This window comes from Gymnoscopelus braueri, assembly GCF_963280865.1.
Source record: "Gymnoscopelus braueri genome assembly, chromosome: 11".
NCBI lineage: Eukaryota > Metazoa > Chordata > Actinopteri > Myctophiformes > Myctophidae > Gymnoscopelus > Gymnoscopelus braueri.
The window spans coordinates 9391476-9410788 of NC_137613.1; the positions used below are offsets into that span (position 1 = coordinate 9391476).

The window sequence follows — 19313 nt, forward strand, 5'->3', positions numbered from 1 at the left end:
CTCTTGCTGCGTTATGCTGTAAGCCCTGGGATCGCTTAGAGTGTTTATGAACGACAGGGAACAGTCTGTCCCAATTTAACAATAAAGCAAACACAAATAAAATAAAATAAAAGCAAAGGCTTAAAACAGCTTGAACATAGCCAATACAGTTAGCTAGGCTGATTATACCAGCCACCATCGCACTTCCAATCTTATGGATGGTGCTGCCAATCTTATGGATGGTGCTGTAGTGGCGAGGTCGTCGTATAAACCAGTCAGGCTTCTCTTTTGACTGTTTGTTTTGTGGACCCACAGCTCCAGAAGAACCATGAGGTGTCGGAGGCTTTTCCGTTGCATTTTGATGTTTGTCAGCTTCGATGAAGGCATAGTCCACCTCCCTTAATAAGGAAGTCCTTATTATTCCCAAAAGGCGAGTGGAGATTCGCCAAGTGTGATCAGCATCAAATGACGATCTACCAACATGCTCCGCAATGAAGACTCGCCAAATAATGTACCGCCGCGGTACATTATTCGACTCAGGGTCAGGTCGGACCTGTACGATTATTCTGTCGATATTAGAATGTCCATAACTCGTCACGTAGCATGGTAAATCTGCAGCACCTGGGTAACTGTTCGGATTTGTATTTCCGAATATTAACAATTCATGTCGTGCTGATGGTGGTATAATTCTTTCACGGTTTTCAAAACGATGAAGTCCATACTGTCCTTCGGTAAAACTCCATCGAATGACTCCATTGTTTATTCCAACCTGGCGAGCAAACCATCCAAGCAGGAGTCGTCCGTGATTCCCGGAATGGGAACCAAATTGAATATCATTCAATTCTTCGTTGGATTTTAGCTGTCGATTTTGTGCCAACACAGAATATAACAACATCAGGACAAATACACATTTGTACAGATTGTAGCCCGTCCCCATACTGATTTTGCTCTTATGCCCCAGAGAGGGGTGGCGGCTTTGGTTCAGTGGGAATTCAGTCACCAGATGATTGTTGCTACTGCCAGCTGTTTGGTTTCATCTGTACCCACTGTAGCTCCTGGCGATTGGATTTAGTGATGACTTATCTTCAACCTCAAAAGAATGTCTGAAGGCGAGGAATATGATTAATACCTTCCATTATATACTGATGTGCTTTCTGCTGTCGTCCATGTCGTCATCATCATCATCATGTCCAAATATGTCCATGACCTCTGAACTCACTCTGACCTTGCCAGGATCTGTCTCCTTGTACCTTGTTGTATTGTAGTATCGTCCCAGTGTTTCCTTTGTATGCCCATGTATGGACGAAAGGGGGACCGACTTTTTTGGCTGGGGCCGGAGGACAAATGGCCCATGCCCATGTATGGACGAAACAGGTACAAAGCCTCATGGTACAAAGCCTCCATACATGGAGGAAACAGGTACAAAACATGCACTACGTCACGGCTAAGCCGGACTTCACATGACGTGTCAGCCTGTGTATACCCATGTAAGGGGGACAGACTTTTTTTGGCTGGGGCCGGAGGACAAATGGCCCCTGCCCATGTATGGACGAAACAGATACCCATGTATGGACGAAAGGGGGACAGACTTTTTTGGCTGAGGCCGGAGGACAAATGGCCCCTGCCCATGTATGGACGAAACAGATACAAAGCCTCATGTAAGCCCGACCCTTGGGTCTAGCAAAAATGTGAAACTTTGGCTCCACCGCTCCTCTACAAAATCTGCCTCGGAGACGGCAGAGCGTCACTCTTTCTGTAACCTCAGTGAGAGCAGGCAGGTGCATAAGGATAATTCCTTTTAACAGGACGTTCATGAAAGTCCTTGCAGGCTTGTTTCCAATGAGGTCCTGTGAGCAATTAGGGGTTAAGAGTCTTGCTCAGGACAAATTTCATTTCATCGACACATATGCTGGCGTGGCCTGGAATCGTACCTGGGGCAACCAGGGCCTCTGGCTCCCTAGGTGGGCTCACTAACCACTCAGCTCCCAGCGCCCAGAATAGGGCAGTTAGTCTATGACGTCAGTCATGTATGACGTTTGAAAGTCCATATTTAGGCAGTGATGCTGCCAGCTCCACTTGGTGCGTTATGCTGTAAGCCCTGGGATGGCTTAGAGTGTTTATGAACGATCCACAGAGCTATGCTAATTAAACCAGCCACCATCGCACTGCCAATCTTACTGGTGGTCAGTGGTGGAAAAAGTACTCAAAGTATCAATACTGCAATGTAGAAGTACTCTGTTACAAGTAAAAGTCTGGAATTCAACATTTACTTGAGTAAAAGTACTACAGTATTGGTATCAAAATGTACTTAAAGTACCAAAAGTAAAAATACTTAAATGTTTGAAAATAGCAGATCTATAAGCTCACAACGCGTTACGATGCGACACGTTGTGAGCTTGTAGATCGTCTATTTTCAAATAGCCTAGGTATAAAATAGGGCTAAGTGGTTAATGTATGTTTTATAATGTAATATATTTATATCTGCAAAGTAAGTAAAGTATTTAAATAATTGTAGTGGAGTAAAAGTATAATATCAGGCACCAGTCAGGCACATCTTTTGATTTTGTTTGTTTTGCGGACGCACAGCTCCAGAAAACCATAATCATCGCATGTCAACTTCGGACGCCATGAAGGTATAGTCCACCTCCCTTAATAAGGAAGTCCTTATTATTCGCAAAATGTCAGTGGAGATGTGCCAAGTGATCAGCATCAAAACCCACCGCATACCTACAAGGACTTTCCTTCTTTGCCATCATTCTCTAATGTCTCTCCTTTCCTACCATTCTCTGATGTGTCTCCTTGTCATATCTCTCAGTGTGTGTGTGTGTGTGTGTGTGTGTGTGTGTGTGTGTGTGTGTGTGTGTGTGTGTGTGTGTGTGTGTGTGTGTGTGTGTGTGTGTGTGTGTGTGTGTGTGTGTGTGTGTGCGTGCGTGCGTGCGTGCGTGCGTGCGTGCGTGTGAAACTTACGTTGAGCCACAACAGCACATTTGCAGTGGTGGAAAGTAACTAAATACATTCTACTCCATTACATCTAAGAGGCAAATATTGTACTTTTACTCTACTACAATTATTTGACAGGTTAGTTAGGAACAGGTCTATTTTTAAAGAAGGGTACAAAATGTATGTGCCCTGATCTAAAATGCCATGACCCTCCCTTTGACAAAAAAAATATCAATGACCCTCCCCAAGTGATTAAAAAAAAAAGATTAACCCTCCCTGTCTATAGGAGTGTCACGATATATTGTCCCACGATATAGCCTATCCTATCCTAGCCTAATTTATTTTGCCGGTGAAAGTACTAGGAGTTCTTACTGTACGGTGTATGATACGAAATGTAAAGCTTATCATAATCACAGTAATTATTAATCATGTCTTCCATCATATTCAAGATACTTTGGAGATAAATGAAACAGAATCCAGTCACTTTCAGTTTAAAGCACTGCAGAGGGGAGGTGTTGTGTGCTGATGCTCGTTGACGCTTGTTAATGTGACATGCGTCAAAGCAGTTATGCCAGTCTGCACTCTCAAATAGGCCTACATCTAATCTAAGATTGTTTACATGGTATTATACTGTATCTGGTATTTTTTTTTAGCTGTTGGAAATAACTAGGCTGCACTTGGTTCGTAAAGTCCAGATGACAAAAATATGAGGTTTGTGGAATTTATAGTTATACAGTGTTATATTATATTATATTAGTGTCTATCTGTCCTCTGAAACAATGGTTTTATATTTAGTGAGAACTTCACTTCTCCCTTAAGCTTGCACAAATGTATTTATTTGTGTGTACAAAACACTTTGTAATTGTTTTTTAAAGTGCTTTATAATTGTTATTTTAAACTAAAGATGATGGCCAATGTTGATGATACATGAGGAAAGAACATTAATAATGTATCATATCGATATCATATGCCCAACATCATGTATGTATCGTGAAATTAGTGTTATCTTGACACCCCTAACCCTCCCCATCAAATACAACAACATGACATTTAAAACTGATAATATGTCCGATGTTTTGCTTTCCACATTGATTAGAACATTACTGTAGTCTAGGGGTGTGCACTAATTTCACAAAACGATACGATACGATATTGGGCTCACAACTTCGATACGATACAATACGCACTTTTTTTATTATGAAAATATATGGGGGAGAAAAAAAGCAAATGCAAACAAATAATTCAGTTTTTGCATTATTCAGACATGCAAACTTGTAGCTTTTCAGCTACAATAGCCGTTTTGAATCCAAATAGGGCAATAGTGTGACACCTGACCCCCCCAAAAAAAAACATGTTGTCACCCTTTTCACCTCGGGGCTGTTTGCATGCCTGATTATTATGATTGTAAAAAAAAAAAAAAAAAAAAAAACATACATATCGTCACGAAAACGTATCGCGATATATCGCGGGACGATATATCGGCACACCCCTAGTAGTCAGTCTTGCTAAATGCACAGTGTAGTGTCTGTAGTGGTAGCAGAATGGACAGTGTTCTAAACTTACATGTGGGAAACCCATTGCATCCCATAATTATTAACTACGGTGACTACACTGTTGCCTACATCATGGATTTTCAACTGGTGGTCCGTGGAGGTATTGCATGTGGTCCGTGACCATGCATTTAGTAATGTAGGAAAGTGAAGATTTGTATTATATTTTATTTTATCGATGGTGGATACTGTTAATGTGTGTGACAACAGAAAGGAAATTCAACTCAAGGATGACAGTTTTACACACGCACACAGCGCAAAGTATTTAAGGGAGGTTTTAGAACATCAAGGTAAATACAGGCTTTTATTTGGACATCCGACTCCGAGTCAGACATTCGACTTCCAAGTAACTGACAACATTGATGCGTCATCATACATCAAATAAAAGCCTGTATTTACCTTGATGTACTCCGACTTCCATGTAACTGACAACATTGATGCTTCATCATACATCAAATAAAAGCCTGTATTTACCTTGTGCTTCTCCTACACCTCCCTAATGACTACATTGTCCCATTCAACCCTTTGACTTGTTCTGGCTCCTTATTATACAATAAAATAAAATATGTTTACCTATGTTTCTCCGATGTGAAACACATGAATTCATATAAACCCCCGTAGAATTACCCCGTGTGTGTGTGTGTGTGTGTGTGTGTGTGTGTGTGTGTGTGTGTGTGTGTGTGTGTGTGTGTGTGTGTGTGTGTGTGTGTGTGTGTGTGTGTGTGTGTGTGTGTGTGTGTGTGTGTGTGTGTGTGTGTGTGTGTGTGTGTGTGTGTGTGTGTGTGTGTGTGTGTGTGTGTGCGCGCGCGCGTGCACCTTTTCACACACACGCGTGCCTGTGAAAAGGTGTCTCAAATGAATATGTGAACACCACAGCTGTTAATGTATTGCGACCAATCAAATGATGCCAGCTGTGCAGACGCCCTCATGTGGAGCAGATAAAAGACACACACCCTTCAAGAAGACCCCAACCCAAGATCCACCACGGACACATACCCTTCAAGAAGACCCCAACCCAAGACCCAATCCACAGAGAGACCACCCCTGGCTGACATGCTGCTGGTTCCTCAACTCCTATTGCTGGGCCTGGCACTAGGTAAATTAAAATAATGGTTCTTAAATAGTTCTTTAAAAGGCCATATGGTTTCATATAGCAGTGGTTGTCAAACCTTTTTTTTTCCCCGTCTTTCAAGGATAGATATACATTAGCCCACAGACACCTATTTTACACAAACTTTTTTATCTCTGGAAAACCATATCTACACTGTAACATCCGTAAATGTAACTCTATGAGTGTACAAATGTAGCATTTGAACAATTTTTTTTTCTTTTATGCCAACACAGTCACCTTTCTTTTCTTGTGTGTGTAGGCACCGTGCCCGCTGCTCCCTCGGCTGAGGTGAAGCTAGAGCGTGGCTCCTGTCCAATGTTCTGGTTCAGCTTCAACGGTCGCTGCTACAAGTACGTCTCTTCACCTTGTACCTGGGCCGAAGCAGAGCGGACCTGCGCCTTAGAAGATGCCAACCTGGTGTCCATCCACAGCGCTGAGGAGCACAGCTTTGTCCGAAACCTCATCAAGAACTTTGACCCACAAGAGAGAGCGACCTGGATTGGACTGAGTGACACTAAGTTGGAGGATCGGTGGGTGTGGTCTGATGGCTCCAAAGTGACCTACACCATGTGGCATTCCGGGGAGCCAAATAATGGTAGAAGAGGAAACTGTGTACATACTAACTATAATGCTAAATGGGCTGACGCATATTGTTCTAACAGTTTTCCTTCTGTCTGTGCACTTCGTACAGTCTGTCCCGAATGAGTGGATTGTCTGATTCAACCTGCTGACTTGTACTATGGTCTAATAAAAGTACATTAAATATATTCATGTGTATACTGGTTCAATGCATTTCAGTGTGTCTCCATTATAAAGAACCTGCATAGACATTCATATAATGAACTCTATTAGCAGCAGTGGACAAAATGAATATCCTATTTATTGGTATCACAATGAAAATTCATTTTTCAAGGTTTTAAAAATACCATGACCATACATTGTTTTTTAAAATATATTAATGTTATATAATATTACTTTATATTACACATGATATTAAAATTGTAGTGTTGTGCTAATTATATGGGGGCCCACTTGCAATATCCTCGCTGCTATAGAGAAGTGATTCTACAATAACTTACATTTTCAATCTTGCAAATGCAGTTTTAGCTCTATTTGAAATAGGCCTTAAAGGGCTAGACCACTTTGGAGGTTTGGATTGTGTAGTTACCTTGCCATGATGTAACTCCAAAGGTGGGCAAGAAATCAATAATAATTGTTCCATTATGGCATTGATTAGAAATTGATAATTCAAAATACAGTGGTGGGAAAAAGTACTTAGATATTTTACTTAAGTAAAAGTATCAATACTGCAATGTAGAAATACTCTGTTACAAGTAAAAGTCAAGCTCACAACACGTCGCTTTGCGAATGGCCGAGGTATATAGGTGGTTTTGTAATAATAGTCAAAATCTACAAAGTAACTAGTGACTAAAGTTTTCAAATAATTGTACAGGAGTAAAAGTACAATATTTGCCTCTGAGATGTAGTGGAGTAGAAGTCAAAGTACTTGGAGATACTCAAGTAAAGTACAAATGCCTCAACATTGTACTTAAGTACAGTACTTGAGTACTTAGTTACTTTACACCACTGTCAAAATATGCTCCTCATTGACCTACATTATACAGTGAAGAGGCTGAGGAGGCGCTCTTTTAGCCTGTAAATGAACGCAAACGAAGCTGATTCTGACTCGACAGTATACCCTGTCCCTAACCCTAAAAAAAACAGTCTTTTTTGGGTGATGTTCTATATAGAACATGTTCTATATAGAACATCACCAATACTTTTCTTTAATAAAAATTGTCAACTCCCTGTTGATTTTACTAGTTTCCGGATCCAGTCCGGGTTTTCTTCCTAATATTTGTGTGTGTGTGTGTGTGTGTGTGTGTGTGTGTGTGTGTGCGAAACTGATCACTTCATGAAAGGCAATGTAGCTGTCCCAGATTTGGGTTGAATTTTGTGGTATTTAATTGTATTATTTTTCTGATAGTGATGATATAGTGATATATAGTAGTGCCTACTGTTCTCTGCATTGTGGCCTGCTGTGGCAGATGTCACATAACACCAATCACTAGAACATTGGGTTCACGTGTGTGAGCTTAGGTGCAGGTAATCAGTACTAACAGAGTTTCAGAGCTGAAAGGAGCTCTTTCTATATGTCAAGAAGACTCTACAAATATATAAATAAGATAAAAAGAAAGTAACAGTCCTGAATATTTTGGGCAGAAGTCGCACACGGTACGTCACCTGTTATTTGTTTGTCTGTACAAGTTGTCTTCATTTTGTGTGTGTGTGTGTGTGTGTGTGTGTGTGTGTGTGTGTGTGTGTGTGTGTGTTTATGCAACGTGGATGTAATGTGGACATTTCATGGACATTTAAAGAGATGACAGCAATGTTGCTGCCAACAAGGACATTATAATTCATTGTGTTTACTGTTAAAAAATATTATTTGTTTAATGTAATTTCTTTCAGTTTTTCGCGGTGTCTGTCTGTCTTGGGGGAAATAAAAAGCCCTTGTGTACATCAGTGGAGCGTGGTCTATTCTGCCTCAGAAAACAGACGGTTTAGGAGCAGTTATAGGCAATATGTGCCTGCTGTTACTCATTTTGTCCACAGGAGGGCAGCATCTCATCATAAACCAACAGAGATATGAACCATTAGTGTGACGATGCAACCCAATGATGGATACAGCCATAAAGGTCAAGTGGGCACCTAAACATTGTGCGCACCAGTGGTGTAAAGTAACTAAGTACATTTGCTCAAGTACTGTACTTAAGTTCATTTTTTTAGGTACTTTTCTGGAGTATTTCCAATTGTCTAAACTTTTACTTCTACTCCACTACAATTATTTGAAAACTTAAGTTACTAATTACTTTGCAGATATACATTATTATTATTATATATCAGGGATATTCAACTAGATTAGGCAGGGGGCCACAATCGTAAAATTACTTGAAGTCATGGGCCACAAGACCGTGACAAAAAAAGGTTTAACCGCTTGTTGTGTGCTATAGGTGCGATAGGACACAATAATGGACACATTATGTCCATTATGGTAACTTACTAGGGCCTGCTTCATACTGCATCCATGCATTTTGATGTTTGATAGGAACATTTCTGTGTCAGTGCTTTATAAAAATAAGTAGATATTTCAGTATGTTCTGTGCACAGGTCCCTGGCATGGAAGCATCTTTGTAAAAAGAGTATTGGGGACCAGGTGAAGTGTTTAAATGTTCGTATGAATGAAAGGATATTTCATTTTGTTAGTTTTGAGTACCCGGGTGATAAGAGCACAAGGTCTTATGATGTATTTGAAGTGGATGAGGAACTCAGAAATAGTTACAGATGGATGGTTTGTGAAGGATGCACTGCACTCAAAAACCCATGTTGTGCTTTGTAGTGAATAATCATAATAATTGCCTTGAAAGCTTTTGCCTTACTTGAAAGCTATTATTCTGAAAGTAGTTTGAAGCATGGACGTAGACAACATTTCCGGCTGTTTTGTTTCTTTGTACCATGAAAAGGTCTTTATACTTTTTAAAGATATTTCTGGGGCTTTTTCTGCCTTTATATAAGAGGACAGTAAACTGACAGGAAATAGGGAGAGAGATGGGGGGGTGACACACAGCAAATGCCGTCGGGATCAGGAGTCAAACCCGCAACACACTGTAAGACTGGATTACCAGCCTTTGTGGTATGTGCCTGGACCGGTAGGCCAGCAGGCACCCCAATACTTTTACTTTTGCCAGATGCTTAAATACATATGAAGTGAGCTACTTTAACAATTTGACCCAAGGGATTTTCTTATGGGTGACTTACATTTACCCGCATTTGGGTTCCTGTAGCAGTGTCTTGACTGCAAATGTAATTTGTGTTGATTTGTTAATTTGGGACCCTGAGTGTCCCAAATCACTAATATTCCTCCATTCTAAATAGTAGCCTACATGTTCTTCTTATCTGTTAATGGTTGATTAACCATTAACAAGCTTCCGTAAACGGTTAAGAAAAACATTCAAAATGGTCATCCTGTACAACCAGTAAGGAAAACACAGAGTAAGGAGCGCACACCTGTGTTGATGAGGTGCTGGCCACGGCAGATAATAATGTTGACAAGGATGAGGCCGCACAGCTCTTAGCCACGGTAGCTAAGAGCTTAGCCATGTACAACCAACCATATAATAAATATTTACATTTAATTTAACATTGGAACATGTAAAAAGAACATGTTCCAGGGGCCACAAGAAAGCTCCGCTGGGGCCGGATTTGGCCCGCGGTCCGCCAGTTGAATATCACTGTTATATATTATATATATATTATATATTATTATAAAACATACATTAACCACTTTAGCCCTATTTTAGGCTATTTTCAAACATTTTAGTACTTTTACTTTTGGTACTTTGAGTACATTTTGATACCAATACTTGTGTACTTCTACTCAAGTAAATTTTGAATCCCGGACTTTTACTTGTAACCGTACTTCTACATTGCAGTATTGATACTTCTACTTAAGTATAACATTTCAGTACTTTTTCCACCACTGGTGGGCACATCAATTTTAGTTATAGTTAAAAAAACAACAACATGCACAGTACATCATTATCAGGCCTAAATGTACCCTTCAACTTCTTGTTTATGCCCAAAATGACTGGCTATCCACAGGCTTTGCAGCAATTTAGTTGCAATTGTGGATATATTAGGCCTTATGTCGCAACACCATCGTGAAACAGAGCATAAATTAGGCTTTATGGCAGAGGTCTTCAACCGGGGGTCCGGGACCCCTAGGGGGTCCTCAGAGTTACTACTGGGGGTCCGTCAAATCTTTGTGTGATATGATATGATTTATTTTCTTTACATAAACCACTTGAACCCTAGAATTCCTTTTCTGAGGGGGACATTAGCCGAAAATAGCCGATCTACAAGTCGCTGCGAGGCGTTGTGAGCTTATAGATCGGCTATTTTTGGCAAAGAGGTATAGGTGTAGAGGGGAAAAAAAGAGCAGACCAAGTAAACATAAAAGGTTTCATCTGAAACATAATTTTATACAATATAGAGGGGGTCCCTGCTTCATCTCTCTCAGCTAGGGGGTCCTTGGCCTGAAAAGGTTGAAGACCCCTGCTCTATGGTGTCAGAGCTAACAACACCCTCCTATAAGACCACTTTGATCCAACTCAACTTTGTGTATTTATCAAGCATAGTGCATAAATATAATATATTATTCCCTTTACAGAAATGCCAACGCTGTCTTCAACAAAGTTCATATTATTCATTCTTAAAGGAGTAATGAATGAAGAATAACTTTACACTCCCTGAATAGCTTTCCCAACACCAGTCACAGCTATTTAGCATAAAACCACTAATACCTCCCTTGGGTGTCTTTGTAATATTTAGCATTCTTTTAGCAGTAGATATTATTTTGCAGTAGCCTGTGTTTCTATGGCAACATGCAGGGGTGTTGAACTGGGAGTAAAAATGACATGGGAATGAAAAGCCTGGAATATGAACACTGAACAGCAGTGGTGTAAAGTAACTAAGTACATCTACTCAAGTACTGTACTTAAGTACAATTTTGAGGAGTATTTCCAGTTTTCAGTCCTTTTACTTCTACTCCACGACATCTCAGAGGCAAATATTGTACTTTTACTCCACTACAATTATTTGAAAACGTTCTAGTTACTTTGTAGATTTTGATTTTGATTACAAAACATACATTAACCACTTCAGCCCTATACACATTTCGGCCATTTGAAAATAGCCGATCTACAAGCTCACGATGCGACGCATCGTGAGCTTGTAGATATGCTATTTTCAAAAGATTGTATACATTTGAAAACCTGTGAAATGGGACATTCTGCATAATGAGTACTTTCTACTTTTGGTACTTTTTAAAGTACATTTTGATACCAATACCTTTGTACTTTTACTTGTAGAGAGTGTTTCTATATTGCTTGCAGTATTGATAGTACTTTTACTTATTTGGTGCTATGCTCCTGGCGGCAACATGTTACTTAATATCTCAATAAGAGGATGTTATGTATTGTTGTTATTATTATTTTTAATGGAAAATAACTGAGGGTATAAGGATTTGAGAGAACAAAAGACAAAGAGAGAGAAAAGCAATTAACTTGTATTTATGCTGGGGGGAGACATGGGGCAATGAAATGTTTTTAATGTTGAAAATCAAATAGAAATAAATAATAATGAAGAATAACTTTACACTCCCTGAGTAACTTTCCCAACACCAGTCAGAGATATTAAAACCTCTTAGCATAAGACCACTATCATATATACCTCCCTTGGGTCTCTTTCCATTCTTTTGGCAGTACATCGCAATGCGACACATTGCAACATGTTCCTTAATATCTCAATAACAGGATACTATGTAGAAGATTCATTAACTGTTTCAGTGCACAGTGGCAGTTAAATGCTCTCTCTCCCACTCAAGGTTCATCCAGCATTATAATGCATTTTCCCTTTACAGAAATAGTAAGCCAGATTCATACTCCATCGTGCAACGGTGTTCGTGCGCTGAGAATAGCCGACCTGCAAGCTCACAGGGGTCTTCAACAGGGGGTCCGGGGACCCCTAGGGGGTCCTCAGAGCTACTATAGGGGGTCTGCCAAATCTTTGTGTGATAGGATGCTTTTTTCACATTAACCACTTGAACCCTAGCATCCCTATTCTGAGGGGAACGTTAGCAGATAGCAAATAGCAGATCTACAAGCTCACAACGCGCGAGGCGTTGTGAGCTTGTTGATCGGCTATTTTCGGCCAAGAGGTTTGGTTTAGAGGGGGGGAAAATCTTTAAAAACGTGTGCAAATCTTGGAATATATTTTTAAAGTGAACATGTCTAACTCAAATCTTTGCTTCTGGGGGGGTCCTTGGAACTAAATATTTTCAGATGGGGGTCCATGCCAAACATATATAATTTTGGGGGTCTTTGAAAAAGGTTTGAGCACCACTGATATTATAGCAACATAATTGTTTTAAAAAAACTGTTTTAGAAGACGTTTGTAGAATCCCCCAGAAGCAAAAATTTGCTTTAAAAAGATATTCAAAGATTTGCACAAATTTTCACGATTAAAAATAAATAGCAGATCTACAAGCTCGTACCGTGCTATGAGCTTGTAGATCTGTTATTTTTTGAATAGCCAAAGAAATTACACAGATGCGTTCCCGGTCTTAAAGGGCGAGACCACTTTGGTAGAGGTTTGGGTTGTGTAGTTACCTTGCCATGATGTAACTCCAAAGGTGGACAAGAAATCACAAATAATTGTTCCATTGTTTAGAAATTGATAATTCAAAATATGCTCCTCATTGACTTACATTGTGCTCTAAAGCAGCTCTCAAAGTCACTCTTTTAGCATGTAAACGAACACAAACAAAGCTGATTCTGACAATATAGATCACCACCAAACCCAGTACTGTTTGTTTTTTTAATAAAAATGTCAACTTCCTGTTGATTTTACTATTTGAAGATCCGGATCCGGATCCGCGGATCCAGTCCGGGTTTTCTTCTTAATAAAAATAGCAAAATCAACAGGAAGTTAACATTTTTATTAAAAAAACAAACTGTACTGGGTTTGGTGATGTTCTATATTGCATGAATCAGCTTTGTTTGTGTTCGTTTATGTGCTATAAGAGTGACTTTGAGAGCTGTTTGACCGTACAATGTAAGTCAATGAGGAGCATATTTTGAATTATCAATTTCTAAACAATGGAACAATTATTTTTGATTTCTTGTCCACCTTTAGAGTTACATCATGGCAAGGTAACTACACAACCCAAACCTCTACCAAAGTGGTCTTGCCCTTTAATGGGTTAAAGGAGTAGTTCACCCAAAAAAACCCCACATTTTTTATCAATTACACACCCCATGAGGCACTGAATTATTGGATATTCTTTTGTTTTTGTCACATTCCTGAACCAATAATTTGATGATGATAATAAAGATGCTGACGTATCCGGTAGGAGACTCAAAGGAGACTCTTTGTGTCTCCTACCGGAGAGACCGCCGGTTATCAAATTATTGGCTTAGGAATGTGATAAAAAGAAACTCTAATAATTCAATGCTTCATGGGGTTTGTAATTGATAGAAAACAAGTAATTTTTGGGATGAACTACTACTACTTTAAATGACCTTACCTGTGGACTTTTACTTGTAACAGAGTACTTCTACATTGCAGTATTGATACTTTTACTTAAGTGAAACATTTGAGTACTTTTTCCACCACTGGTGACAACATATCATAATTGGACAGCCAGACAATATTTATTGCACAATAGTCAACGTCATTTGTAACTTTACATGTATTGTCACATCACTGGTACAAGCTCCCATCACTAGGGCAAGAAAACGGGGCAAAACTGATTGTACAGTATGGGGCCCTATCTTGGGTGCTGCCTTACCCCTTAAAGGGCAATACCACTCATTTTCAACATTGAACTATGTCTTTAATACACCTTAGAGCTGTTGTGTGGAAATAAGAACAAAGTCCCCCCCCCTTCTATGTTGCCAAGAACTGGATCATTGATTGAGGTCATGTGATCAGTGACATACGCAAGGTGTACTTTTGGCTGAGGGGGCGGAGCCAAAGTGCACCTTGCGTACATAGTTCAATGTTGAAAATGAGTGGTATTTCCCTTTAACCCTAAACTTATTAGCCATTTTTAAATTTATTTTCAAAAACATTTTAAAATAGTTCAACTAGCCGATCTACATCGACACAGCTTGTAGATCGGCTATTTGAAAATGTTTTTCAAAATAGTAAAAAAAATGGCAAAGAAGTTTAGGGATAAGGCGGCGCCCAAGATATATATATGTATATATATATATATATATATATATATATATATATATATATATATATATATATATATTATACATGTCCTTAGTTTTAGTCTGTCAAAATTGAGATAAGACTATACATCCAAAATATGAAATATTAAGTCCTGTTTTCAAACATTAAAAAAAAAACATTGGAAACAGTGATAGCTTTAAAAATAAACAGATACCAGTGCTTATCACGCCTCACAGAGAGTGAGGATAAGCCTGCGTTCTCATAAAGAGTACAGTGATGTGTACCATAACTGTCACCAGTTACCCACCTTAAGGCAGAGTGGTATACTGTGTCGAGGTGTTTTAAAGTTAAAGGGGCAGCAATCCTATAAATAATGTCCCCATAGTCTAACACAGAAAGGAAAGTGGCTTCAATAATAGTTTCTTTGCAGGATGCAGGAAAGCACGCTTTATTCCTATAGAGAAAACCAAATTTCTGTCTTAGTTTTGTGACAAGGTTTTCGATGTGATATTTAAAGGATAATTTTTCATCCAGCCAGATGCCAAGGTATTTATACTCTGAGACCCTCTCAATTTTAGAGCCACTTGAAGCAATTATAGTTTTTTGTCACGGTTGGTGGTTTTAGCCCTAGAGAATACCATGAGCTTAGTCTTGCTTGCATTAAGTACAAGCCTAAGCTCAACCAGGGCATCCTGGAGAGCATTGAATGCGAGCGGCAGCTTCATATTGGCAAGCTGGGCTGAGTCTGCAACACAATATATAACCGTGTCGTCGGCATAAAGATGTGCATGACAATCATTTAGAGTGGAGATAATATTATTTATATACAGCGTAAAAAGGACGGGCCTAAAATTGAGCCTTGGGGGACACCCATGGAGACTGGCTGGAACTCCGACTGAGTGCTCCCGGACTTCACTGATTGATATCTATCATGTAAATAATTGTGAAACCAATTGGTGGCTGCTCTGCTAAAACCCACTAGGGTGCAATTTCTGAATTAGTATGTTGTGATGTACGGTGTCAAATGCTTTAGATAAGTCCACAAAGAGGGCGGTGCAGTATATGTTTATTTAACAGGGGCAATAATAATAATAATAATAATAATAAAAAACAACCAATGTATCAAGTAATACAACATGAGACCGCTGCATTTCACGTAGGGTTTCTAGCCAAGACTAATTTACAACCACTGTAAAGATTCTCTGGTGAAGTTTGAGATCACTGCTCATGCTGAACCCTTTACCACACTGCTCGCATTTTAGGGCTTCTCTCCTGTATGCATTCTCTTGTGAAGTCTGAGAGTTCGGCGTTCACTGAACCTTTTCCCACACTGGTCACAGTGGTAGGGTTTCTCTCCTGTGTGAATTCTCAGATGATGTTTGAGAGCATCGTTTGAGGTGAACCCTTTCCTACACTGGTCACAGTGGTAGGGCTTCATTCCTGTGTGCATTCTCTGGTGAGTTTTGAGGTTACTTCTCTGACTGAACGTTTTCCCACACTGGTCACAGTGGTAGGGCTTCTCTCCTGTATGCATTCTCTTGTGAAGTTTGAGATTTTGGCGTTCACTGAACCTTTTTCCACACTGGTCACAGTAGTAGGGTTTCTCTCCTGTATGAATTCTCAGATGACGTTTGAGATCACCGTTTGAGGTGAACTCTTTCCCACACTGGTCACAGCGGTAGGGTTTCTCTCCTGTATGAATTCTTTGGTGAAGTTTGAGATTGCAGTTCATGCTGAACCCTTTCCCACACTGGTCACAGTAGTAGGGTTTCTCTCCTGTATGAATTCTCAGATGACGTTTGAGAGAACCGTTTACGCTGAACCCTTTCCCACACTTGTCACAGTGGTAGGGCTTCTCTCCTGTATGGATTCTCCGGTGACGTTCGAGATCCCCTCTGTCGCTGAACAATTTCCCACACTGGTCACAGTGGTAGGGCTTCTCTCCTGTATGAATTCTCTGGTGAAGTTTGAGATGATGGTTTGCCCTAAACCTTTTCCAACACTGGCCACAGTGGTAGGGCTTCTCTCCTGTATGAACCTTCTGGTGATCTTTCAGTTCACCTGTCCCTTTGAATCTTGCCCCACACTGGCCACAGGGGTAGGGCTTCTCTCCTGTATGGATTTTCTGGTGCAGTTTGAGATTACCGCTCTGGGTGAACCTTTTTCCACACTGGTCACAGTGGTATGGCTTCTCTCCTGTATGGATTCTCTGGTGCTGTTTCAGCTCAGTTCTCCCTTTGAATCCTTTCCCACACTGGTCACAGTGGTAGGGCTTATCTCCTGTATGAATTCTCTGGTGAAGTGTGAGATGATCGTTTTTGGTGAACCTTTTTCCACACTGGTCACAGTGGTAGGGCTTCTCTCCTGTATGGATTCTCTGGTGCCGTTTCAGCTCAGTTCTCCCTTTGAATCCTTTCCCACACTGGTCACAGTGGTAGGGCTTCATTCCTGTGTGCATTCTCTGGTGAGTTTTGAGGTTACTTCTCTGACTGAATGTTTTCCCACACTGGTAACAGTGAAAGGGCTTCTCTCCTGTATGGATTCTCTGGTGAAGTTTGAGGCTACCACTTGTGTTGAACCCTTTCCCACACTGGTCACAGTGGTAGGCCTTTTCTCCTGTATGAACTTTCTGGTGCAGTTTGAGATTGCGGCTCTGGGTGAATCTTGTCCCACACTGGTCACAGGGGTAGGGCTTCTCTCCTGTATGGATTTTCTGGTGCAGTTTGAGATTACCGCTCCGGGTGAACCTTTTTCCACACTGGTCACAGTGGTAGGGCTTCTCTCCTGTATGGATTCTCTGGTGTTGTTTGAGACTAAAGCTCTGGCTGAACGTTGTCCCACACTGGTCACAGCGGTAGGGCTTTTCTCCTGTGTGAATTCTCTGGTGTTTTTTTAGATTGCCGCTCTTGCTGAACGTTGTCCCACACTGGTCACAGCGGTAGGGCTTTTTTCCACCGTGAACTCTCTGGTGTATTTTGAATCTTTTGCTTGTGAAGACGTTTTCCCCACCCTGGTCACAGTAGGTATGTTTCTTCACTGGTAGTTGGACAGGAAAGACTTCTGAGATGGAGAATGAGGGGAGATAAAGAATAATAATAATTAAAGCTGCAGACAGCGATGAACAGGCTCTCGCAGCTCTGTCCACGACAAGTCTGTATGGCAATCAGCTGAAAAGTTAGGCTACATAGCTTAAGCAATTACAGCCTGTCCCTATCGGCCGTCTAAGTGCACCTAGTAAGTTTCGGAAGTTTAGCATGCTGGGAACTGGAGTTGTGGCTGTTTAATGCCCAGCCAATAGGAAAACAGAGGGGGCGGGGCTTAAGCAATTTCAACCTTCCCTATTTGCCGGCTAAGTGTACCTAGCTAGTTTCGTAGGTTAGGATTCTGGGAACTGGAGTTATGGCTGTTTAAAGCCCAGCCAATAGGAACACAGAGGGGGCGGGGCATCAGCAATTTCAGCTTGTCCCTGTTGGCCATCTTAGTGCGCCTAGGAGGTTTCGTAGGTTTTCGATGCTGGGAACTGGAGTTATGGCTGTTTAAAACCCAGCCAATAGGAAAACAGAGAGGGAGGGGCTTAAGCAATTACAGCCTGTCCCTATTGGCCGCCTAACTGTGCCTAGGAAGTTTTGTAGGTTTTTGATGCTGGGAACTGAAGTTATGGCTGTTTAAAGACCAGCCAATAGGAACACAGAAGGGGCGGGGCTTAACTCTGTCATTGCCATGGACGGGAATTCCCGTCCAATTCTGCCACGGCTAAACACATTTTTTTTCATCTTCTATTCAAAATAAAAGGTGTTAATTGACCAGTACCTATCTGTCCTTTGTCTAGGACATGCATATTTATTTATTTTGATACTTAGAGGGCAAGACCACTTTGGTAGAGGTTTGGGTTGTGTAGTTACCTTGCCATGATGTAACTCTAAAGGTGGACAAGAAATCAAAAATAATTGTTCCATTGTTTAGAAATTGATAATTCAAAATATGCTCCTCATTGACTTACATTGTACGGTCAAACAGCTCTCACTCTTTTAGCACATAAACGAACACAAACAAAGTTGATTCAGACAATGTAGAGCATCACCAAACCCGGTACTGTTTGTTTTTTTAATAAAAATTTTAACTGGGGGCACGGTTGTGGCGCCTTTGTCTCTTCTGGGCAGCCAATCACGGTCCTGCATTCACTGCTTGTGGTCCTTAATTCTCTGCTGGATTTACTGTTTCACTGACCAGTTAAATCTTTCCCCCAACTCCCGGACCCGCCCCCGTCATTCACTGCTTGAGCAGCGGCAAATCTCGGTCCTGGATTCATTGTTTCACTGACCAGTTAAATCTTTCCCCCAACTCCCAGACCCCATTCCTAGACGAGGAAGAAGGAGGAGCATGATGAAACAGCACAGAAAGGATTAAATAAAAATAAAGATTGATTTGATTGATTTTTACACTTTGTCAGCTTGTTCTTTTGTCATTCCATGGTACATCATGATCTAGTAATTGTATTCGTTTTTTTTACATAACCTGCAGTCCATTTGGAAATTAGTTGGCTGTTCATTGCAAGAGGAAGTTACAATCTTTTCTATTTTAATTAGCTTACTGCCTTCAAAGTACACAGGCTGTGCTCCAGTATTTTATTTATTGTGGGTAATCTATTTGAGAACAGCGAAACCGATCATGTATGACTCGAGTTTATAGCCCTGAAACATGACTGTCATATCGTGACCGTCATGGAGGAGCTTCAACTTGGTATTTAAACTTTCTCCCTTTTTGGTCCGTACATCTACATGAACGTTCATATTCCAAATATAAAGTGCTTACCCCATGGCTACGGATTTTACAATTATGTACGTTTCCTCAGAAGTACCCGAATATTCTGAATTGTTAAATAAAAAGCATTTTAATCCGATTGGTGGCCATTTTCCCCGTATTTTCTTCATATG

The 19313-nt window shown here is 40.5% G+C and overlaps 1 protein-coding gene across 1 annotated transcript; it reads right to left on the reverse strand.

The window, feature by feature from the left end:
* Positions 1–15618: 15618 nt before the first annotated feature.
* On the reverse strand, positions 15619–16825 carry LOC308094905 (uncharacterized protein; the record flags this gene model as incomplete). Its single annotated transcript, XM_080441728.1, has 2 exons — positions 15619–15674; positions 15793–16825. The coding sequence occupies 2 exons, from the start codon at positions 16823–16825 to the stop codon at positions 15619–15621; spliced, it is 1089 nt and encodes a 362-aa protein (XP_080297854.1).
* Positions 16826–19313: the final 2488 nt, after the last annotated feature.